This window comes from Arvicanthis niloticus, chromosome 15 (genome assembly GCF_011762505.2).
Source record: "Arvicanthis niloticus isolate mArvNil1 chromosome 15, mArvNil1.pat.X, whole genome shotgun sequence".
NCBI lineage: Eukaryota > Metazoa > Chordata > Mammalia > Rodentia > Muridae > Arvicanthis > Arvicanthis niloticus.
In genome coordinates, this window is record NC_047672.1 from 21,602,049 (window position 1) to 21,626,282 (window position 24,234).

Consider the following 24,234-nt stretch of genomic DNA (forward strand, 5'->3'; position numbering starts at 1 on the left):
TCCACCCCTTTCTCCCAAGACTGACCTCCTGTTACTGCTCCACCTCAGTTTCCACTGTAAAGTCCTGTCCCCTCCCGCTCCCAATGGTCTTTGTACTTAGGACCGCAGTTGGAATTAGTCTTTTCCTCGTCCCACTCAAAGCATCTTGGGTGCTAGTCACAACCCTAAGCACAAAGTACTTTCTGATTTGTTTTGTACATGTCTTTCCTGAAAAACTGGAGCAGAGACCGTGGCGTACTCACACTGTTGGGTATAGAAGGAGCCATGGTCGTAATTGGAGTGGCATATCATGTCTCTGCTGCTGTCTGTGGATTCTTTCTCAGGAAGCGTTGGAGGTGTGCCCTGGCTTCCCAGCAGGCTTTTCACAATTCCTACTTCTAGATGAAACCTGCTTTAAAGTCTGCACTGCTTAACCACACCGTTCCTTCCTCTGCCCCAGCTTTTACCTGATTATATAGTGTTTAACGTTTACTTACTGTTCTTTTACTCTGAGCATTACAAGAAAAGTGATTCTTTTCAATGTTGGTCGAATCCCTGAAAAAAGTGAATCTTGATACTGGGTAGCTCCATAGTTTATGTTCTGATCAGGAGCTAGCCCCTTCATTGCACCCTGTGGCTCCTGTAGCTGCTCTAATGCTCTATTTGTGCGTTTGGGCTGTGAGGAAGTGTGACAGAGGGGGACGGTGGGTGTGCTGGGTCCCAGTGCACTCTGTTCCCTCACCGCATTAAATCCAATGGCGCTAGAGAAACTGGGATGCGAATATAATCTAGGGTCCTCAGGAACAGTTGGGGGGTAGACAAGACTGATAGGAGAAGCAGAGAGAGAGAGAGAGAGAGAGAGAGAGAGAGAGAGAGAGAGAGAGAGAGAGAGAGAGAGAGAGAGAGAGAGAGGATGAAAATGGATATGAACATGAGAATGAGCATATCTGTAGTGGTAGGACTTCCTAGGGAGCCTCTGTCCAAGATTGCTCTGGAGGAAAGGATGGGGCATCATGACAGACTATAGTACCCACATGAGGTGTAGCTTTGTATAGTGTAAGAAGTGGGGCAGGAAGGACAACCTGTTGTAATTTTGCTTGTACTCAAGTATTTCATTTGTTTGTACCAGTTTTTTTACTATTCAGTTCGTATGGAGAAAGTATGGCTGGAATTCAAATTTAAAGCCTCAGTTAATACTCCAACAGAAGGAAGTTGTTGAGAAGTCCCTGGTATACTTTGCAAGTCATCTTAAGGTGTTAGTTCGGAGAGAGAAAGGAATGAGGTAAAAGGCAAAGGGCCTGAGGGTGTGGGTGGGAGTGTCGACGACGTCATGCCGTCTGGGCTGTGTTCCTGATGCGGGAACTGAGATCTCTATAGCATAAGGTTCTTGGTTGTCAGAGGAGGCTGTAACCTTGAGATCTGCTAACTGTGATAAGCATTAAATGTAAGTCTGTGAGTTTGGACAGTCTGTAGTTTGTGGTCTTTAATTCGGTAATCCAGCATTTTAAAATCAATTGCATTAGTTTCAAAAAGTTATAAACTATTTAAAAAGCAAAGAAAACATGATCATTAATTATCTTGATATCATTTAAAAGTTTTGTAATTCTAGGCTGTTCACAAAATAGACCATACCCTGGCTCATACTAGTGTACACTCATAGCTTTGCAGCTTTAAAATATGTTAGAAATTAGGTCACATATATTTTACTCAATGATAAAAGTCTTGACTATAGTAATTTCCCGTTGGGGATAAGACTCAGGTCTTTGCACATACTCAGCTAACACACTGACTTATAGACTCTCAGCCCCATTAAGTTATTTGTAACATCTATGAAACATTTTATAGAATGGCTAGGCTGCAATTCGGTTAACACACTGAAAAGTTGCTATATAGAGTTAAGGGTTAATCAAACAGCCTACTTATTCACATCTATCATTAAAAATTATGCCAGAGGAGATAGCAAGGAGGCTAGAGATTGCCAGGACCAGAGCAAGGGAGGGAGGAGCAGAGGAGCAATTGTTATTTTTTGTTGTGGCGGTGGTTGTTTTGTTTTTTTCAATACAGGATTTTACTATGTAGCCCTGGCTGTCCTGGAACTCACTCTGTAGACCAGGCTAGCATCGAATTCAGAGATTCACCTGCCTCTGCCTCCCATGTGCTGGACTTAAAGGCCTGTGCCACCACTGCCTGGCTTGTTAATTTTTTTTTTTTTTTTTTTTTTTTTTTTTTTGTACAGTAACAGACACATTCCAGTATTAGATGGTGGTGGTGAATTGTGTGTTTCAAAGATTACACAGTGTGTTGAACATCTTCTTATGTGTACTTTCTCTTCATTTTTAGGAATTGAATGATGAATTCTGAGAAATGGATAAACTTTAAGTAAGTTTATATTGAGAGACAAACAGAAAGGAAAGTTTTTATTGCCCTGTGTTCTTTCCTTTTTTAAGATTTGTATCCATATTAGTTATGGCTGTGATGAGATATCAGGTAAATCAATCTAAGGGAGGAAAACCTTATTTTGAGTAAAGGTTTAAGGGAATAAGGTCATTTGTATTGGGAAGATGTGGCAGCTGAGCAGCTCATATCTGGGTGGACCAGAAGCAGAGAAAGAGGAATGCCTGTGTTCACCTCAATTTCTGCTTATCCTCCTCCAATTTTAATTTTGTCTGGAACCCTGGCTCATGTGATGGGGCTGCCTACAGTCAGGGCAGGTCTTCCCTCTCAGTCCTCTCTGGAGATACCCTTAGACACACCCAAGGTGTGCCCCACTAATGCTCTAAACCCAGTCAAGCTGACAAAATTCACCATCACAGGATCATTAGCTCTTGACTGATCTGAGTTCCAGTTACTCCCTGAGCCCGTTAGTCCCACGTCATCTTAGAGAGTTTGGTTAGGGTTCCTATAGCTGTGATAAATACCATGATAAAAAGTACAGCTTGGGGAAGTGTTTATTATATATTACAACTGAATCAGGTCACACTCCATTATTGAAGAAAGTCAGGGCAGGAACTCAAGGCAGGAACTGAAACAGAGCCATGGAGGAGGGCAGCTGGCTGGCTTGTTCCTCTTGCATTGCTTACCTTACATTCTTATACAACCAGAACTTACATTCTTATACAACCCTGCCCATGTGTGACACTGCCCACAGTGAGCTGGACTTTGAAGGATATGTTTTGTCCCCAGACCCTGCCCTTATTTTCTTTCTGATTTTTGGACACCACAAGGTGCACAGCCTCCTCTGCCTGATGCTTGGTTGTTCCGCACGCCTCCTGTGTCCCCTCCGCCCGTGGAAGAGAGACACGTGAGACAGTATTCGGGTATCACCACAGCGAGGCTTTAATCTGTATCAGCAGATGTGAAGAACGTGGAAGGGCGCAGAAGGGCCAAAGACAGGAAGAGACACAGCTTAAATACACCCTAGAGTGACGTGTTCACTTCTGATTGGCTGTTCACTCATCACCCAATATTACGCCTCGGGATTGGCCAGTGACTTTGGCGGGCTTTCTGCCTTTGCACCTGCGCAGTTAATTGTTTACTAGCGGAGAGGACACGATGTCTGCACCATCTTGGAATGGCGCATATATCACCGCTGACCACGGCTTCCTACACTTGGTTGACTTTGCTCCGTCAAAGCAATGGATCTATTGTTGACCTGAATCTTCTGAAACCGTAAACCAAGAATAAACCTTCTTTAGATTAACTTCTCTCTGCATATTTTATTATAGTGTGAGAAGGCTGACTCACACATCCCAGATATATAACTTTGCATAGAAATAATTGAGTGGGCCTGAATGAGAACCTGTTTTTAAAAACCGTCTTGTTTGGTCCTTGGTCAAAAGCCTGTTGGGTAAGGCTCATTATCATTTTTATTCTCCAGAGGATCCAGCCGGTTCAGATAAAGTGAATGCATTAGAACCAAACAGACCTTGACCTGTTAATTCTGTAGTGCTTTCTTTTTCTTTAATCCCTTATTTCCTCAGAGCTGTAAATCCTCCAATAGAGAACATAATACATGATCTCACCCTCAAAAGCAAGGCTTAATATTGCACAACATTCACTAGGAAGGAATGGCTCGGGCGGTGGGGTTTAGGCAGCCAGTCTAATGCACGTACTCACCAAGCCACCAAAGGCTTTAATGAAATTTGAGAACTTAATTACAGTTGTTGCTCAGTAACAACAAAAGTCTTAGTCTAAGGATGGCACTGTGTTTATTACAAATGTTAACAGAGGTGGAGAGAGACCAACGTGTAGCCAGGAGTGTAAGCACAGGCCTGCAGTCTCTAGCATTCCACAGGCTGAAGTAGGTGACTTCATGAGTTCCAGGCCAGCCTGGGTGACTCAGTAAGATACTGTATTGAAAAGAAAAGTAAACAAACAAATAAATAGCAGATAACTGCTGGATGAGTTGCATGTCCAGGCATCTCTAAATATCAGCAAGCAGAAGGCCCCAGGGTTAAATACGCAGTTTTGACATTGACAAGCCTAGTTTCAAATCTCAACTATGTCACTTAAGGAGACTTACAGGATGCTGGGTGGAGTTACAAAGCATCTGTTTCTCATCTACATGCTTTTGAAGAAAAAAAGCCTCTGCTTGTCAGAGCTTTCTGACAAGATCCCAGAGGGATCTGATTTGGTGAACCGTGGCCAAAGCCAGACTTGAATGTACTGGGTGGGTCTGTGTGAGACCAGCAGAGGGCACCATCTTGTTACTAGAACATGATTTCATGAAGGAACACTTGTTTACTTTGTACAGAGCCTCATGCTAACCTCCCTGGGGACCTACCTAGAGAATTAACATGTTTGATTTTGGTCACCAGAGTTCTTTGATGTGTCCTGAATGATAAAGCAAATGAATTAAAAAATGATAAATGATGGTCTGAGAAAGCATCAATGTGCATGTTAATGAATGAAAAATCCCTTCCACTAAAATATAGTGTTTCAGTTCATTAAACTGTCTATATTTATGGTATACTGCTTATAGTTAAGAGAATTATAGTAAAAAGGATTCTTTCTAGCTCCAAACTTCACGGAATCCCAGTACCTCTCCCTGAAGATGATCAGTTGGCCCAACCGAAGACCATGGACAGATAAAAACTGTCCTGAATGCATTCAGAAGCCTGCCATTTAATATTGATTTACATTTTGCTTTTTTCCATGTAACTATACATTGGATATTATTTCTTATCAGTGCAAATACACCATTTTATTATTAAATACTAGAAATAGAGAGAGAAATTTATAACTAATACACATACCACACGTTTTTACAACCAGCACTATACTTACTTGCTTTATCATACAAATATCCATTTTATCCAAGTTATCATTTTATTCATTTTCTCAATGCACCTTAGGCACAGTTCAAAAGGGACTGCAGACATCAATATATCTGCCTAAATACCTCAGCATGAATAAAGTAGAGTTCAGTGTTTATAAGCTCTTTCCTTCTCCCATGAAACTGGAGGCTATTCTTTGACTTTTGACAGGCATACACCTGGAAAACCAAGTGTCAATTCAAATGCAATCACTACTCTCCCTTAGAAAATACCTTCCAGTCACCTCCCAGTCAATTATATAGGCATGCATTATTTTCTTTTTATCTTTTAAAATGTCAACATATTATAGCATAAGCCACAAATACATAATTTGATTATTTTAAGGGAACTATACGTTTGATCAATGACTTTTCAAATGATAACCATTTAGAATGCATTTAAGATTTAGCAGTCAATATCATTTTACATCTGTCCTTATTTGTATTTGTAAATAAGACTAATTTCTGTCTTTCTGTAATTTATTCGTATTAAAAATGTGGACACCGGGTGTCTAATGTAGTACATAGCAGCTCTGCCCTGAGCATCTTGCTTCAGCGTTCCAAGTGTTGGCATTCCAGGTACGAGCTTTCAAAATGAAGTTTGTGGTAGGTATAGCCAAAGAAGTTTCAGCACCTTGTATCCTGATTCACACAAGTGCCTGCTCCTTCACACACCAAGGAAGTGTTAGCAAACTTAGAGTCAACAACTGTTTTATCTTACACTTGTCAGGCGTATGTAACAGCTTAATGTGAAGACTCACTGGCAGGGAGCTTACATTCTGTTGTGGAAGGATGGGTAGCTCTAAAGCAGGGTATGGAATGGGAAGTGCTGGAAGGAAGGTACAATAGGCTACTGTGGGTCAGAGGAGGAACTCAGAGCTGGGAAGGGTGGAGACTGGGACTCGCCAAAGAGGGCTTGCTCACATTTCTGTTATGGGTGTATTAGTTATTAGCATGGAGTAAGAAATAAATAATTGCTTTGTCATTTGATGGTAATTAGTAGATAGGTATTGATCTAATAACTCATGATCTTCTAATCTCTTGATTTTCCCTTTTCCTACTTCTACTTTTTTTTTTTTTTTTTGTGACAGGGTTTCTCTATGTAGTCCTAGCTGTCCTGGAACTCACTATTTAGGTCACTCTGGCCTCAAACTCTGAGATTCTCCTGCCTCTGCCTCCCAAATGCTCATATTGAAGATTTGTGTCACCATGCCTTCCCACTTATTTCTTAAGAGATGGTAACTCTCTGGAATCATGTGGACTTAGATGTTAGTGACTGACTTCAAACTTACATTCAACAAATAAACATTTTTTCAATGGTTAAAAAAACTTTAATATACATGCAACAAATATAGTACATCAAGGCAACAAAATACAGATGGAAAGATAGGGATAAGCCAGCATTCTTTGTGGGTTTCAGAAAAATAAACGTTGCCACAGAAAATTAAAGACTGAGATGACAACTAAACATTTAAATAGGTAAAAACATTTCTCATTAACAGTACACAGCAGTCACAATTCAAACAGCATCATACAAAAGTGTCCATTTGGGTGATTCTGAAATGTTTCAGCATGTAATTTCCATGTCCGCTAATCTATTATGATCATTAATATAATCCACTAATAAAGCATATTCAATAAATAAATAAGTAAGTAAGTAAGTAAATAAATAAATAAATAAATAAATAAATAAATAAATAAAAGAGTTGATCAGCTCCAAGCCAATGGCCTTAGTTTTCTGTGAATCCACAGAAGAGACTCTGTGTCCTTGCATGAGAGGCATAGGGTGAGGAAGCAGGGCTTCTTTGGTCTCTCAAGCCCTCTTACTCTGGGTCTGAAGAGCTGTTACTATTGTCTCTGCACATGAATAAGGGTGAAGAGAGAAGGGCTGCAAATCTCTCCAGAACGACAAAGATGGTTAATGGGTCCCAAACTCTAGTTTTCCCCAGACTCCCATGTTCTCAATCTTCTGGCCTCCCCTGAGGCACCAGCTCCTAGAGTCTACACTTGACTTCTATACTTCTTGACTTGCCCTTCTCCTCTGACTTTGTTTTCGCCAAATTTTTGCTACCTCCACCTTCCCCTCTCCCTTTTTCCCCCTTCAAAAACTTTGTTTCATTTTGTTGAGATAATTTACTCACTGTATATTATATGCTTCCAAGATCAGGGAAATAATGTATATGTATGGGGGGGGGGCAGTCCTATGCAAAAGGAAAATGCAGGTCAATGAATTAAAAACCAAACCAAACCAAACCAAAACAAAATGAAACACAGTGATGCAATAGATGGGATGCCTTTGATTCCAGGAGTCTTGAGGCTGAGTCAAGAGGACTCGTGGCTAGCTGAGATGGGTAGTGATACCCTGCCTCAACCTTCCCTCAAAGAATTATGAAGAATTTCAGTGTGACAATAGAAAGCAATAAGCCACTTCTGAGACTATGTGAACACATATTTGCAATCTTTAATGCCGACCTTGCATAGTTGTTCAGGGAGAGGTGTGGAGCACTTTAGAATTGTAATCTCCTTACATGTTTTCCTGATTTTTGTATTTTAACATTCTGATCTATGACTACATATGTACATGTGGTACAATGTTTTGTTATATGTATACACTGTGGAAAGATTGCAGTGAGTTTATTAACATCACCTATGTAAAGATTTAATATAAATTTCTTTTGCAACTTGGAAATAAATCTAGTCATCATGTCATGCAAGAGGTTTTGAAAAGACATTCTTATGTCCAGTAGCTAGGCACAGGCCCCAGTTGAGGGATGGGGCTACCCATCCATCTCAAAATTTTTAACCCAGAATTGTTCCTGTCCCCCCCCCCCCAAGACAGGAACAAAAAGTGGAACAGAGACTGAAGGAAAGGCCATCCAGAGACTGCCCCACCTAGGAATCTATCCCATCTGCAGACACCAACCAACCCCGCCTCCCCACCATTGTTGATGCCAAGAAGGGCTGGCTGACAGGAGCCTGGTATGGTAGTTTCCTGAGAGGTTCTGCCATCAGCTGACTAGTACAGATGCAGATACTCACAGCCAACCTATTGGACTGAGCCCAATGGATCCCAATGAAAGAGTTAGGGGAAGGACTGATGGAACTGAAGGAGATGCCAACCCCAGAGAAAGAACCATATCAAGTAACTGGACCACCCAAAGCTCCCAGGGACTAAATCACCAACCAAAGAGTATACATGGAAGGAGTATATGTAGCAGAGGATTGCTTTATCTGACATCAATGGGAGGGGAGGCCCTTGGTCCTGTGGAGGTTTGATGCCCCAACACAGGGGGATGCTGGAGTGGTGAGGTGTGATTGGGTGAGTGGGTGTAGGAGTACCCTCATAGAGGCAAAGTAGAGGGGGTAAAGAGGGATGGGATGGGGGATTTCTGGAGGGGAAACCAGGAAGGGGGATATCATTTGAAGTAGAAACAAATAAAACGATGAATTAAAATAAACTTTGTAGTCTTCGTTCAATATCTTCCCAGCATCTTCCTCACCTCTACCCTGTCCTGCTGTAACTATTATTCTACTACACAGAAGAGTGACATTCAGACTCTTCTTTATACTTCTTATTGTTTTCCTTCCCCATCCACCCACTCATTCACTCATCCACCCACCCATCCATCCTCTCTCCTTTACTTCTATCAGTTTCATACTATACTGACTGAACTATGGGTTGGGACTTTTTGAGACTTTTCACTGTTTTTATGTTATATTTCCTTGGTTTCCCCATAATACCCCCCAAATTTGTGGGTTTTTTTCCTTTATATACCCTGTACTTCCCTGCCTTAGGGTCAACACACCTCTGCCCCTGCATGGGTTACAAGTCTAGGCCTCAGTCCACTGATCCTGAAATATACCTCTTGCTGATTGCATCTCGATTGGGGTCTTGTGAATTACTGGGTGGCTGTGACATCTCAAGACTTGAGTAAGGGACTCCTCTCTTGGGGATCTTTCATTAAGTGCAGAAATTTTTGATTATTGAACAGTAGGAAATACATAGAAAGTGGGGATTTAGGCAATAAATGGCTGAGAGCAGTGTGAATATTAGGAGGTAACGGGCATTATAGGCAGCTGTGTAAAGAGGCTCACTGTGTTCTCAAGATCTCAAAATTATGAAAGATTAAACGAAATTTGAGGTCACAGCAAGGCCAGAGACTACCTTGCTCTGGTTCTAAACTCAGATGACTTGTCTGAGCACAGCTGGATGTTTTCCTGGATCCCTCCACCATTCACAGTTAGGATCTCAGTCCTACTTCTTTCCTATTTCCCCAGGCAAGTCAGAGCCAGTAAATCCCAAGCTGATGTGTTGCAGGTAAGTCTACTGAGCTTAGTTTCCTGTCTTTGATAAACAAGAGGAAAGGGAGACTGTTTCCTGCACCTACTCCACTGTTGCCCCAGTGTGCTTGGGGGAGCAAGGAGGGCTGAGAATCCAGAAAGGGCTCTTGTGGCCCAATCTCTGGAGTGGGCAGCATGTGATCACAGGATCAGGGTACCCCAACACTACCCAGGCAGACAGACTCGAAAATGTTTTGTCTGGTAGCATGAGGTTTATTTTATGGGAATGCAGAACTTAAGGCTTTTCAAAAGGCACTTGTGAGGCACAGAAGTAGAGGCAGCCACAGCTAAAGGTGGACTCCTGCTCCAGCTCCCAGGGCCACAGAAAATGGCTTCATCAGATAGAGAAATCAAAGGTTACTTTCTAAGGCAATCTTAAAGTCTGGCATTCAGGGTTGGAGGCACAGGGCCCATCCACTTCTCTCCTAGATAGAGAAAAATCACAGATGTCTATACATGGTTACAAGACAGGGTAGCAGTGGGACATGGTCCTGAGGGGTCCCAGGACCTTCTAGGACCTGCTTGGCTTCAAGGTCTAGAAGGCTCCCTTCTCCCCTATCGGGGGAGACTTCTGAACTGGATTCAACCTAGAGCAACACCAAGTAAATGTAAGGCTTATTGTTGCTATTTTGGTCATGTGATGTAATGGTTGGGCTGGGGTCAAAAGGTCAAGGGAATGAAACCCTGAACTTACCTAGCAGGTAAGCTAGCAACTCCATGCGGTCAGACCCAAATAACATGTAGGTTTTACCATCCACGTGGGCCACAGTGGTGGGCAGCCCAAAGGCCTAGAGCAAACAGAGTATAGGAAGGACAGTGACAAAGCAGGTGCCTACAGGACTGAGGTACACAGAACAAAGCAGTTAAAAGGTCTTCCAAGGGACTCGTTGGCTTCAGCATCTTCTCAGCTTTACCTATGTGGCATACAGATTCTTATTTCTAAAAACCACCATCCTTTCCTTCCTTGACTAGGCTTAGGGGGAGGGAGTGGATGAGGGGTTTAGGAAACCTGGGGAGGTCTCACAATGAAGAAAGGCAGCTAACAGCCATGAACTTTCCCAGCCATGGCAACACGACTTCTCTCTCTTTAGACAGGGGCTGGGGAAACATATGGAGTTGCTCACCCCGTATTTGCAGGCTGCCTCAGTGGTCTCCCTGAGCTTGTTCTTCACTGGTTCTGTGGGGATTTTCTCCAGAAAGTGTTGGGCTTGTGCTGTGGACATTCCGGCCTTCTCTGCTGCCTGAGGAGAAAAGGAAGAGCATGCAGCTGAGACTTCATTGTGGGGGTGGAAAAAAACCCCATTCTTTTCCTTTTCTGTTCTCAAATTTTCCTGGAAAGACCTTTGCCCTATTGTAAGTAACTGTTTGTTCTCTAGCCTAGTCAAGACAAATTGTCTCCTTTTCCCAAAGTCTGGAGATAAGTGGAAAAGGCAGAGGGCACAAAGAAGTCATAGTCACAGTTACTGATAAGAGGGCATCCCAGAGGCCAGCTAGCTTCAGTTTTCTATTTCACAATTAGGATAGAGCACACAACAGCCATTTATTAGTTGTTTAGAGGTCCAGAGTTTGTCAATAGCAACATTAAAGGCCATATCCGTATAATTCAAGCCCAGAGTGCTTTTTTTCCCCTGTGCCTCAGAATTCCTAACAGTCTCAGGGTAGGTTCTGATTCCTGTAGAATTTCCTGTAGATTTTTGGAAGGAGTCATGGCTACCGCTACCTGCTTGGCTTGCAGTCAATGAGAGGGCTTCTGACTAGGATACATATTAAAGTTTAGATTTAGTGGTGTTTCAGCCTGGAATCTCCTGAGGAGGTATTCACAGTCCCAGTGTGAAGGCCATTCCCTAACTGATGACATCAGCCTTTCTTGAGGGTGACTGTTGGCACTCATGGCTATGTCAGAGTACAGCCCAGGTTTCAAAGCAACAACTTAACCTCGTATGAGCCACTGTCCCTAATAGTTAAATGAGACAGTTATTGAAAAACAGGAAAAATGGATAAGCCACTGAATTAAAAAGATTTGCTAAATATTAAGTAAAAACAGACTAAACACACATAACACACACACATGCTTTTAGAAACTAGATATACACACTACAGGAATATGTAGCCATTCTTTGCATATCTAGAGATTTGCTGTCTCATGCATTAAGCGAACATGTATAAAGTCTCATGTGTATACAAGAGAAAAAGATCACTTTCAGTGTCTTGACTTCATTCCAAAGAACATCTAACTTTTGAAGCCCTCTCCCTGTCTGGCCTGCATCCCATGTTGTGAGCATGTTTGATTGATTTCTCCCTGAGCATCTGTTTAATTCTCACTTGTCAGTTATCTTTTTGTCTGGGTAAAGACTCCTGCTTTGTAACAGGCAAACATTAGTGAAGCCTGAGTGGGGAATCCCTGGAGGCTTGAGAACAGAAGGCTCCACCCTTTCCCATCTAGGGTTCTCCCATGGTCCTCCCTGTCCCACACTGACTTACTTCACTTTTATCATCAAACTCAAGTAATTCATATGCTATCCACAGTAGGCATTTTGTTGTTGAGGCTGGGGATTGAACTCAGGGACTCAAACAGATTATGCATGAACTGTGCTTAACTCTAGAAGTGAGGTACAATTGTAAGCCACAGAACATTTTTCAAATAATCCTCTTCACTTCAACTTTATAGTAACCTGTCCCCTCAGACACTAACTTTCTTTCCAGATACTTAAGAACCTTTTTTAGTTCTCAAATTCCCTGTGACCATAGTAGGGTAGTCCAGTCCAGAAACTCACAGCCAGAATGTTCTGGGACTCCGTGATATCTTCATCCTAAGAAGAAGAGAACATTTAGCCAGAAGGAAATAGGAAAGAGACAGGTATGACAGCAGGACCCTATTTCTGGAAAGCGCCTTGGACAAGGTCAGAAGGTCATGTAGCTTCCTGTCCCTTCCCTCCAGGATTCAGAGTTCAGCTCTTACTCGAGACCAAACACGCATCCATAGCTCTCTGGACACCTTCTCCAGCATCTCTGGTTGCTCCATGCTCACAGCGGTGAGGAAGCGCATGGCATTTACACTTCCTGTGGGGCAGAGGCAACAGAGCTAGGATTCCTATTCCTGTGTCCTGATAGAGGACCAGCTCATCCTTACTTCATACAGGACCCCAAGCTCAGTCACCTGCAGTCTTTAATCCAATCCCAGTTTCTCATAATGGATTTACTCTTCTCAGTCATTGTGTCTGCCCACCTCTCACTTTTGGCTAGCTGATGCCCATTCAAGCATGCTTTACTTCTTGATATCCTAAGAAAGTCCCCGGCTTGTCTGTTCTCCACTAGACTTCCCAAATCTTTGGACCCTCCTCACTTTTTATTTATTGATGTATTTATTTATTAATTCATGTATTTATTTATATTTCCTCTGAAACTGGCATTATAGATGATTGTGACCCACCGTGTGGGTGCTGGAAATTAAATTAGGACCTCTGGAAGAGAAGATAGTGCACTTAACTGAAGGGCTATCTGTCCAGCCTCCTCCTTACCTTTCTTAACACTCTCACCAAAGAAATTCTTGGGTATGTTGATGGGAACCTGGAAGAACTGCTTCAGGAGAGGAATTTCTTTGAACATATACTGGCCTTTGCGGGGAACCATAGCTGGTGGCTGGTTTCCTGGTAGTGGAGAGTGAAGACAAGTGGTTGAGGGAGGCTTTGAGGGTCTCAGGTTTTGGGAACCTCTTCCATAGAAAGCAAACTACTAGCTTAGTCTGAGGTCTGCATACTCAATGCAGCACAGGCCCCTCTGGCCAAAAAGCAAGCATCTTTGCCCAGTGAGGGGGTTTCCTTCATGCTTACCGCTGTCTTTCATGATTCCAGAGATTAAAGCAGGCTGCAACTGCAGCTTGATATTCCAGAGGTGTTGGTATCTGCATAGGACCTACAAGTGTAGAGATAGAAGGGGAGCCTCTTTAGCATTTGAGGACAGAAGGCTTAAGTGGCCTAGAGGGCTGTCCCCTGGCTCTAAGTGCAAGGCATGGATGGCTACTCCACACTGTACTGCTTGGTTTAATAGGAGAAACCTCTCAGCTCTTTGAAATACATTTCAGAATGCTTACTCCAGTGTACGGTTTTCATCCTGTAGAGTGTCCTAGCACCCCTGATCCCCCTCCCCGAACTTGACCTAGTTTCACTGGAGTAGCCCCTGTTCTTTCTAGGGTCTGTGGAAAGAGAATGTTTGACCTTAGTTAGGACCACGACCCTATTTGGAGGAGTCACAGTCCGTTTAAAGGCACAAAGTGAACTTCAACCTGGGAAAGGTCTGAACCTTGTTCTAACCCGAGGGCATCGCCAGGAATTTCTGGAGCCAGGTAACCTGTGCCTCACTGTGCACTGGCCTTGCAGGCCAGAGCCCGCGCGGCTGCCCCGCGTCACCTCAAATCCCAGCCAGGAGTAGGGGGACAGCACGTCGTAGAACAGTTCCAGGATGCGCGGAGCTGGCCCCATTCTGTAGTGGTGAGAGAAAGGGAACAAGAAGCAGTAGCGAGCTGAAGAGCTCCAAGGTTAGGAACAAGCAGCCAGTAAGAGTGGGCGAACTGCAGGCGGGTCCGCTAAGGGCCCTAATGCGCAGCCTCCGGGAGATTCCCCGCCCCACGAGGCGGGTCCAAGGGTTGTTGTCAGGTAGTGAAAAAAGGCAAAGGGGACAAGGAGGGCGGAGTCCTTGAAAGGGGGAAGCCTGCACAGAGAGGAGACTCTCTGGTGTGTCCAGCGACTCTGGATCGCTCTGGAACTTTATCCCTCAAGCAAGAAGGCAATGCACAAGGATCCGAATTTGTAGCTGGATGACGTCTAAAGTCCAGCAGTGTGAAAATTCTGAATTACATCTTTTATTGTATTCACTTTCTCAGAGATTAGAACAGTATTTGGAATGAATTTGACAGTCGACATAGTGGTCTTTCCTCATCTCCATTGTATACATTACAGCACACCTAGAAGATGCTTGAAATTGTAGATGACATCAGACTCTACATGGTACATTTTTTCTATACATAGATATCTGTGAAATATAACTTATAAATTAGGCACATTAGTGATGAATTCTAGAAGAACGATAGCTTATCATACTAAAAATGTGTGCCTTATTATAATAAAAGTGCTACTTGAACATATTTCATTAGTACCGCACTTGATTTGATAACGGAGGTGATTGAAGAAATGGAGGTGGGTAGTGTATACAGTGTCAGCACACTGACCAAAAGGATGACTTACATTCCAAGAGGGAAGGCACAGGGCATCATCTGCTACTACTGTTCATTGTTTATTTAGGGTTTTTTGAGATGGAGTCTCAATATGTATGTAGTCTTGTGTATTCAGGAACCATATACTATTATTATTAGTTATTATGAAAAGTTTACGCATTATGGATGTTATGGGGGCGAACCACAAAAATATATTTTCTTTTTGTCTGTGGAGGTAGTTTAAGTGGGTCAATTGTGCAACTGTGTTGACCTAAATTTTGATATGCAGAGTACACATGATGCTGTGGTTAGTAGCATTCATCTGCAATCCCAGTGTTCAATTAGACGTGGAGGAGGAGGTGGAAACAGGAGAGTCTCTGAAAGCTTGCTGGCCACCTATCTTGGGATAAGTACTGCTGTATGTCACTGAACCTTGTTTAAACAAGGTGGAAGACAAGGATAGACCACCTCATGTGGGCTATCCTCGTTCTTATATTCAACCATACACACATATCACATACTCACAGATTAAAAATATATTTACCTTTATTTTCTCACATTACTTTATTACTGCGTGTCATACCTAGGATTAAAACAAAGCTTTAGACAATTTAGAGTACTTTTGAGCAAAGAACACTTCAGGCAGTACTGAGCATCAGGAGAGGTTTAAAAGAGTGCCACTCTGCAATGTGGGCAGTCAATATTTACAGACAGAGCCTCAGTGAAAAAAACATACAAGTAAGTGAAAAGAATAAAATGTTCATAGAAATGGACATTAGATGGCTCTCAAATGCATACTAAAAACCTGTTCATACATACGTAGAAAAATTGCCAGTCAAAGGTGTACCACTATATTTTTTCCTTATGTAGCTGACAAAGACCAAGATGTCTGATGACTCACAGTTGACAGAGATTAACGGAAAACCATTTTCTTATGTAGAAACAGGCAGTATAGTTTGGTAAGATTTTGTTGAGGGCTGTGTAGTACACCATCTCTCTGATTTACCAATGCACAAACCATGCGATTTCAATGGTTTTGAGAATTTATGATAAAAATGACCCTGTACATGAAGTATAATGTGACATAAGGTTATTTATGTGTGCGTGACTTGAATCCCCACACTGGGGAGGCAGAGGCAGGTAGAAATCTGATTTCAAGTCCAGCCTGTTCTACTGAGTGAGTTCCAAGACAGCCAGGCTACAGAGAGAAACCTATTTCTAAAAACAAAACAAAAAGCTTCTTTTTCTTTCTCTATCTGTGTATGCCACTTGAATGTGTACCCTTGAAGGCCAGAAGACACATGGCATGAGTTATGGGTGTTTGTGATCTTCTTCATGTGGGTGCTGAAGCAGCCTGGGTTCTCTAGAAGAGCAGCAAGTGCTCTGAAGTGCTGAGCTACTGCTCTGGTAGCTCAACAGAATCTTAACTCTACATATTTATGAGGTATAATGTAAATATGGAAGTATGCATAAGAGTGGAATGATTACACCAAGGTAATTAACATATTTACTATTTCACTTACCTTAGTTTTGTTTCTTCTACTTAGGTGACAAATTGAATTTCTCTACCACTTTGAGTAGAAAGGACATTTAAATGATATTAATTTCCCCAGTCTTTGAACAAGGACCTATTTTATTTATTTGTGTCTTCTGTTTGTCTTGATATTGTTCTTATGTGTTCACTAAAGAGTAATTATTCATGCCACCTTTTAAACCAAATAAACTAATAATACCTGAAGTTTTTCTTTGCTTTTGTTTTTGTTGTTTTGTTTAAAATATTTTAAAGACAGTTCATTATCAAATGATTAAAACCAATATACATTTTTTTTTGTTTATTTTGTATTGTCCAACATTTCAGAATTAGTATATTATTTCTAAGTTGACTGTGTGGGTATATAGTCTTTTTTCCCGCTTTTTATACAAGAATGTCTTTAGCAAACAAAAATAATTCCATTTCTTTTTTCTTTTCTTCTGTTAAAAATATTCCTTTGTTTTATGTATATGAGTGTTCTGTTTGTATGTATACCTGCACACTAGAAGAGGGAATCAGATCCCTCATAGTTCTAGACAGTTGTGAGCCACCATGTGGGTGCTGGAAAGTGAATTATGGACCTGTGGAAGAAAAGCCAGTGTTCTTAAGCACTGAGCGATCTCTCCAGCTCTGGGAAGATCCTCTTATATAGATTGTAGATTAAGTCACACAAACAAATCTGATAAATTAATCTGTGAAAACATCAACATGCCAAATAGTACATATTACCATTTTTAGGTACTGACATACTCTGTGTTAATAAACACATAAATATAAGTGCTGCTATGGCCTCAAACTGGCTGCATAGCTCAGGCTCTTGAAAGCGTAAGCAATGTCTGAAGGTCACAGCCAGGCCAGAGACTACCTTGCTCTGGTTCTAAACTCAGATGACTTGTCTGAGCACAGCTGGATGTTTTCCTGGATCCCTCCACCATTCACAGTTAGGATCTCAGTCCTACTTCTCTCCTACTTCCCCAGGCAAGTCAGAGCCAGTAAATCCCAAGCTGATGTGTTGCAGGTAAGTCTACTGAGCTTAGTTTCCTGTCTTTGATAAACAAGAGGAAAGGGAGACTGTTTCCTGCACCTACCCTACTGTTGCCCCAGTGTGCTTGGGGGAGCAAGGAGGGCTGAGAATCCAGAAAGGGCTCTTGTGGCCCAATCTCTGGAGTGGGCAGCATGTGATCACAGGATCAGGGTACCCCAACACAACCCAGGCAGACAGACTCGAAAATGTTTTGTCTGGTAGCATGAGGTTTATTTTATGGGAATGCAGAACTTAAGGCTTTTCAAAAGGCACTTGTGAGGCAGAGAAGTAGAGGCAGCCACAGCTAAAGGTGGACTCCTGCTCCAGCTCCCAGGGCCACAGAAAATGGCTTCATCAGATAGAGAAATCAAAGGTTACTTTCTAAGGCAATCTTAAAGTCTGGCATTCAGGGTTGGAGGCACAGGGCCCATCCACTTCTCTCCTAGATAGAGAAAAATCACAGATGTCTATACATGGTTACAAGACAGGGTAGCAGTGGGACATGGTCCTGAGGGGTCCCAGGACCTTCTAGGACCTGCTTGGCTTCAAGGTCTAGAAGGCTCCCTTCTCCCCTATCCGGGGAGGCTTCTGAACTCGACTCAACCTAGATCAGCACCAAGTAAATGAAAGGCTTCTGGGTTAGAAATACCAGAAATTTTTATTGTTGCTATTTTGGTCATGTGATGTAATGGTTGGGCAGGGGTCAAAAGGTCAAGGGAATGAAACCCTGAACTTACCTAGCAGGTAAGCTAGCAACTCCATGCGGTCAGACCCAAATAACATGTAGGTTTTACCATCCACATGGGCCACAGTGGTGGGCAGCCCAAAGGCCTAGAGCAAACAGAGTAAAGGAAGGACAGTGACAAAGCAGGTGCCTACAGGACTGAGGTACACAGAACAAAGCAGTTAAAAGGTCTGCTAAGAGACTCGTTGGCTTCAGCATCTTCTTAGCTTTACCTATGTGGTATATAGATTCTTATTGCTAAACCACCATCCTTTCCTTCCTTGACTAGGCTTAGGGGGAGGGAGTGGATGAGGGGTTTAGGAAACCTGGGGAGGTCTCACAATGAAGAAAGGCAGCTAACAGCCATGAACATTCCCAGCCATGGCAACATGACTTCTCTCTCTTTAGACAGGGGCTGGGGAAACATATGGAGTTGCTCACCCCGTATTTGCAGGCTGCCTCAGTGGTCTCCCTGAGCTTGTTCTTCACTGGTTCTGTGGGGATCTTCTCCAGAAAGTGTTGGGCTTGTGCTGTGGACATTCCGGCCTTCTCTGCTGCCTGAGGAGAAAAGGAAGAGCATGCAGCTGAGACTTCATTGTGGGGGTGGAAGAAAACCCTATTCTTTTCCTTTTCTGTTCTCAAATTTTCCTGGAAAGACCTTTGCCCTATTGTAAGTAACTGTTTGTTCTCTAGCCTAGTCAAGACAAATTGTCTCCTTTTGCCAAAGTCTGGAGATAAGTGGAAAAGGCAGAGGGCACAAAGAAGTCATAGTGACAGAAACCTCACCAGAGAGCATCCCAGAGGCCAGCCTGCCTCAGTTTTCCACTTCACAATGAGATGAGGACAGAGCACAGAACAGCCATTTATTACTTGCTTAGAGGCACAGAGTTTGTCAATAAATGCCATATCCGTATAATTCAAGCCCAGAGTGCTTTTTTTCCCCCTGTGCCTCAGAATTCCTAACAGTCTCAGGCTAGTCTGATTCCTGTAGAATTTCCTGAAGATTTTAGGAAGGAGTCATGGCTACTGCTACCTGCTTGGTTGGCAGACAATGAGAGGGTTTCTGACTAGGATGCACATTAAAGTATAGATTTAGTGGCATTTCAGCTTGTAATCTCTTGAGGAAATATTCACAGTACCAGCATGAAGGCCATTCCCTAACTGATGACATCACATCAGCCTTTCTTGAGGGTGACTGTTGGCACTCATGGCTATGTCAGTGTACAGCTCTGGTTGTGAAGCTACAACTTGACCTCCTATGAGCCACTGTCCGTAATAGTTAAATCAGACAGTTGTTGAGAAACAGAGGAAATGGATAAGCCACTGAATTAAAAAGATTTGCTAAATATTAAGTAAAAACAGACTAAACACACATAACACACACACACACACACACACACACACACACACACCCACCCATGTGGCTTTAGAAACTAGATATAGACCCTAAAGGAATATGTAGCCATTTTTTTTTTTTTCAAATCTAGCATTTAGGAGTGATTTGATGTCTCACTTATTAAGAGAATATGTGTCAAGTATCATTTGTATATAGGAGAAAAAGATCATTTTCAGTGTCTTGACTTCATTCTAAAGAGCACCCAATTCTTGAAGCCCTCTCCCTGTCTGGCCTGCATCCCATTTTTGAGCATGTTTCATTGACTTCTCATTGAGCATCTGTTTAATTCTCACTTGTCAGTTATCTTTTTGTCTGGGTAAAGACTCCTGCTTTGTAACAGGCAAACATTAGTGAAGCCTGAGTGCGGAATCCCTGGAGGCTTGAGAACAGAAGGCTCCACCCTTTCCCATCTAGGGTTCTCCCATGGTCCTCCCTGTCCCACACTGACTTATTTCACTTTTATCATCAAACTCAATTTATTCATATGCTATCCACAGTAGGTGTTTTGTTGTTGAGGCTGGGGATTGAACTCAGGGACTCAAACAGATTATGCATGAACTGTGCTTAACTCTAGAAGTGAGGTACAATTGTAAGCCACACAACATTTTTCAAAGAATCCTCTTCACTTCAGCTTTATAGTAACCTGTCCCCTCAAACACTAACTTTCTTTTCAGATACTTAAGAATCTTTTTTTGTTTTCAGATTCCCTGTGACCATAGTAGGGTAGTCCAGTCCAGAAACTCACAGCCAGAATGTTCTGGGACTCCGTGATATCTTCATCCTAAGAAGAAGAGAACATTTAGCCAGAAGGAAATAGGAAAGAGACAGGTATGACAGCAGGACCCTATTTCTGGAAAGCGCCTTGGACAAGGTCAGAAGGTCATGTAGCTTCCTGTCCCTTCCCTCCAGGATTCAGAGTTCAGCTCTTACTCGAGACCAAACACGCATCCATAGCTCTCTGGACACCTTCTCCAGCATCTCTGGTTGCTCCATGCTCACAGCGGTGAGGAAGCGCATGGCATTTACACTTCCTGTGGGGCAGAGGCAACAGAGCTAGGATTCCTATTCCTGTGTCCTGATAGAGGACCAGCTCATCCTTACTTCATACAGGACCCCAAGCTCAGTCACCTGCAGTCTTTAATCCAATCCCAGTTTCTCATAATGGATTTACTCTTCTCAGTCATTGTGTCTGCCCACCTCTCACTTTTGGCTAGCTGATGCCCATTCAAGCATGCTTTACTTCTTGATATCCTAAGAAAGTCCCCGGCTTGTCTGTTCTCCACTAGACTTCCCAAATCTTTGGACCCTCCTCACTTTTTATTTATTGATGTTTTTATTTATTAATTCATGTATTTATTTATATTTCCTCTGAAACTGGAGTTATAGATGATTGTGACCCATCATGTGGGTGCTAGAAATTAAGTCAGGACCTCTGGAAGAGCACCTAGTGTGCTTACCTGCAGGGCTATCTGTCTAGCCTCCTCCTTACCTTTCTTAACACTCTCACCAAAGAAATCCCTGGGTACACTGATGGGAACCTGGAAGAGCTGCTTCAGGAGAGGAATCTCTTTGAACATATACTGGCCTTTGCGGGGAACCATAGCTAGTGGTTTGTTTCCTGGCAGTGGAGAGTAAAGACAATTGGTTGAGAGAGGACATGAGGTTCTCAGGCTTGGGAATCCACTCCTGTACAAAGCAAAGTACTAGGTTAGTGTGAGATCTGTATACTTAGTGCAGGACAGGCCCCTCCTGTTAGAAAGCAAGCCTCTTCTTACAGCAGGGGGCCTTCTTCAAACTTACCACTGTCTTTTATGATCCCAGCCATTAAAGCAGGCTGCAATTGCAGCTTCATATTCCAGAGATGTTGGTATCTGCACAGGACCTACAAGTGTAGAGACAGAAGGGGAGCCTCTTTAGCATTTGAGGACAGAGGGCTGTCCCCTGGCTCTAAGTGCAAGGCATGGATGGCTACTCCACACTGTACTGCTTGGTTTAATAGGAGAAACCTCTCAGCTCTTTGAAATACATTTCAGAATGCTTACACCAGTGTATGGTTTTCATCCTGTAGAGTGTCCTAGCACCCCTGATCCCTGTCCCCGAACTCGACCTAGCTTCACTGGAGTAGCCCCTGTTCTTTCTAGGGTCTGTGGAAAGAGAATGTTTGACCTTAGTTAGGACCACGACCCTATTTGGAGGAGTCACAGTCCGTTTAAAGGCACAAAGTGAACTTCAACCTGGGAAAGGTCTGAACTCTGTTCTAACCCTGAGAGAATCATCATCAGGAATTTCTGGAGCCTGGTAACCTGTGCCTCACTGTGCACTCGCCTTGCAGGCCAGAGCCCCCGTGGCTGCCCCGCGTCACCTCAAATCCCAGCCAGGAGTAGGGGGACAGCACGTCGTAGAACAGTTCCAGGATGCGCGGAGCCCGCCCCATTCTGCAGTGGAGAGTGAAAGCGAAGGAGCAGACTTGGTCTGCTAAAGAACTACAGGGTCAGGATCAAGCAGCAGATTTTAGCTGCCGAATCGGAGGCTGTTCAGCTAAGGGCCTGAGTGCGCAGCCTCCGGGAGAGACCCCGCCTTAAGGGGCCGTACCAAGGGTTGTAGTCGGGTTGAGGAAAAAGGCAAAACAGGACAAGGAGGGTGGAGTCTGAGATAAAGGGGAAGGGTGCACAGAGAGGAGGCTCTTAGGTGTGTGTAGCTACTCGGAATGGCTCTGAATCTTTATCCCTCAAGCAAGAATGCAATGCACAAGGATCCGAATTTGCAGTTACAGTTTGATGACGTTTAAAGACCAGCAGTGTGGAAATTCTGAATTACATCTTTTATTGTATTCATTTTCTCAGAGAGTAGAACAATGTTTGGAATGAATTTGACAATTGACATAGTGGTCTTTCCTTATCTCCATTGTATACACTACAGCACATCCAGAGGATGCCTGAAACTGTAGATGGCATTAAACTGTACACAGTGTATTTTATTCTATGCGTAGATATCCGTGAAATATAACTTATAAATTAGGAACATTAGTGATGAATGCTAGAAAAACCATTATCAATCATACTAAAAAATTGTGCCTTATTATCATAAAAGTGCTACTTGAACATAAGTATTTCATTAGTACAGCACTTGATTTGATAATGGAAGTGGTTGCAGAAATGGAGGCGGGTAGAGTATACAGTGTGAGCACAGTGAACAAAAGGATGACTTACAGCTCACAAGGGAAGGCACAGGGCATCATTTGCTACTACCTTTATTTATTTATTTAGGATCTTTTGAAATGTGGTCTCAATATGTAGCCTTGTCTGTCCTGGAACGATATACTATTGTTCTTAGTTATTATACAATTTTGGGCATTATAGATGTTATGTGGGAAACAACAAAAATATATTTTCTTTTTGTCTGTGGAGGTAGTTTAAGTGGGTCAACTGTGAAACTTTGTTGACGTAAATTTTGATATGCAGAGTACACATGATGCTGTGGTTAGTAGCATTCATCTGCAATTCCAGTGTTCACACTGTGAGATAGGGGGTGGAGACAGGAGAGTCCTTGGAAGCTTGCTCTCTGCTTATCTTGGCATATATGCTGCTGTATATCACAGAACCTTGTTTAAACAAGGTGGAAGACAAGGATAGACCACCTCATGTGGGTTATCCATGTTCTTATATTCAACCATAAACCCATAACACATACAGTTTAAAATACATATATTTGTATTTTCTTACATCACTATATTGCTGAGAGTCATACCCAATATTAAAAGAAAGCTTTAGACAATTTAGAGTACTTTTGAGCAAAGTACCCTTCAGACAGTACTGAGCATCAGGAGAGGTTCAAAGAGTGCCACTCTGCAATGTGGGCAGTCAATATTTACAGAGAGAGAGATTAAGGTTCAGACATAGCTGGTCATGGTGAGGAGTTGTCTGTACTAGGACATGATCATCTGATGGCTGACTACCTGAGATTCATTAAACTTAGATGCTTATAACTGTATGAAACCCAGCTCCTTGTTGGGAAACTCAGGTTCCTAAATTGTCTCAGTTAATTTTTTTTTAAAATAAGTTACACTGCAGTTCTTTTAATGGAAACTTGAGGTCCAGAGACAACCTTCAGCTACTGGAGGCACTGGCTGTCTACTTATTCAGCTGAACCCTAGACACTGATGAGAGCTGTTCAAACAGAATGTTAAGCAAGAACAAAACACAATTATTAGATATTGGAGGATGGAGGAAAAGATTGGTGTTTATAAACAACATTTTCATCTTCTTATATAACTAAAAGACAATACTTATATTTGAAACCTCAATAAACAGAGCCATAAATTAATCCCAAGGAAGCTTTAAATAAGCTGATTTTTCAATTTAGTAAAAGAGTCATTATTCAATGAATGATATTAGCATGAGAGATTTTAGTAAAATACAGTTGGATACATATACCACAGTTAAACTGGTAGCATCAAATTCTAAACTCTTTAAGGCAAATCAATGAAGTGGCTGAGACAGTTACAGACAAACGTTTGATAAATATCTGGGATGACAGACAGCATGGCTAATTGTAATATCAAATGAAAAAAGCCTGAAAAGACAGACATGCTCAGGTACATAGAATTAAAAAGTGTCTGGCGAAATCTAGTGGGTGGAAATAAATGAGTAAATATAATCTGTGTTTATTTCATATTTAAAAGTTGATTTTAGTTATCTCACAGAAGCCATACAGAAA

The 24,234-nt window shown here is 42.4% G+C and overlaps 2 protein-coding genes across 5 annotated transcripts; both read right to left on the reverse strand.

Moving 5' to 3' along the window:
• Positions 1-9,824: 9,824 nt before the first annotated feature.
• Gstk1 (glutathione S-transferase kappa 1) lies at positions 9,825-14,233 on the reverse strand. Of its 2 annotated transcripts, none has more exons than XM_076913463.1 (8): positions 13,945-14,233; positions 13,465-13,546; positions 13,153-13,281; positions 12,594-12,694; positions 12,409-12,444; positions 10,759-10,875; positions 10,329-10,422; positions 9,825-10,059 (listed from the first exon to the last, which is right to left on the reverse strand). In XM_076913463.1, exons 1-8 carry the CDS (start codon positions 14,110-14,112, stop codon positions 10,010-10,012), a joined length of 777 nt encoding a protein of 258 aa, XP_076769578.1. In that variant the 5' UTR covers positions 14,113-14,233; the 3' UTR covers positions 9,825-10,009. The 2 variants fall into 2 exon arrangements, with proteins under 2 accessions (XP_076769578.1, XP_034374681.1); XM_034518790.2 differs by having other exon boundaries at positions 14,041-14,231.
• A 3,372-nt stretch (positions 14,234-17,605) lies between these two features.
• Positions 17,606-22,076, reverse strand: LOC117720334 (glutathione S-transferase kappa 1-like). Of its 3 annotated transcripts, none has more exons than XM_076913461.1 (8): positions 21,844-22,076; positions 21,319-21,400; positions 21,008-21,204; positions 20,449-20,549; positions 20,264-20,299; positions 18,564-18,680; positions 18,136-18,229; positions 17,606-17,840 (listed from the first exon to the last, which is right to left on the reverse strand). In XM_076913461.1, the coding sequence occupies exons 1-8, from the start codon at positions 21,950-21,952 to the stop codon at positions 17,791-17,793; spliced, it is 786 nt and encodes a 261-aa protein (XP_076769576.1). In that variant the 5' UTR covers positions 21,953-22,076; the 3' UTR covers positions 17,606-17,790. The 3 variants fall into 3 exon arrangements, with proteins under 3 accessions (XP_076769576.1, XP_034374648.1, XP_076769577.1); XM_034518757.2 differs by having other exon boundaries at positions 21,008-21,136; positions 21,881-22,074; XM_076913462.1 differs by having other exon boundaries at positions 21,008-21,136; positions 21,844-22,047.
• Between the last annotated feature and the right edge of the window lie 2,158 nt (positions 22,077-24,234).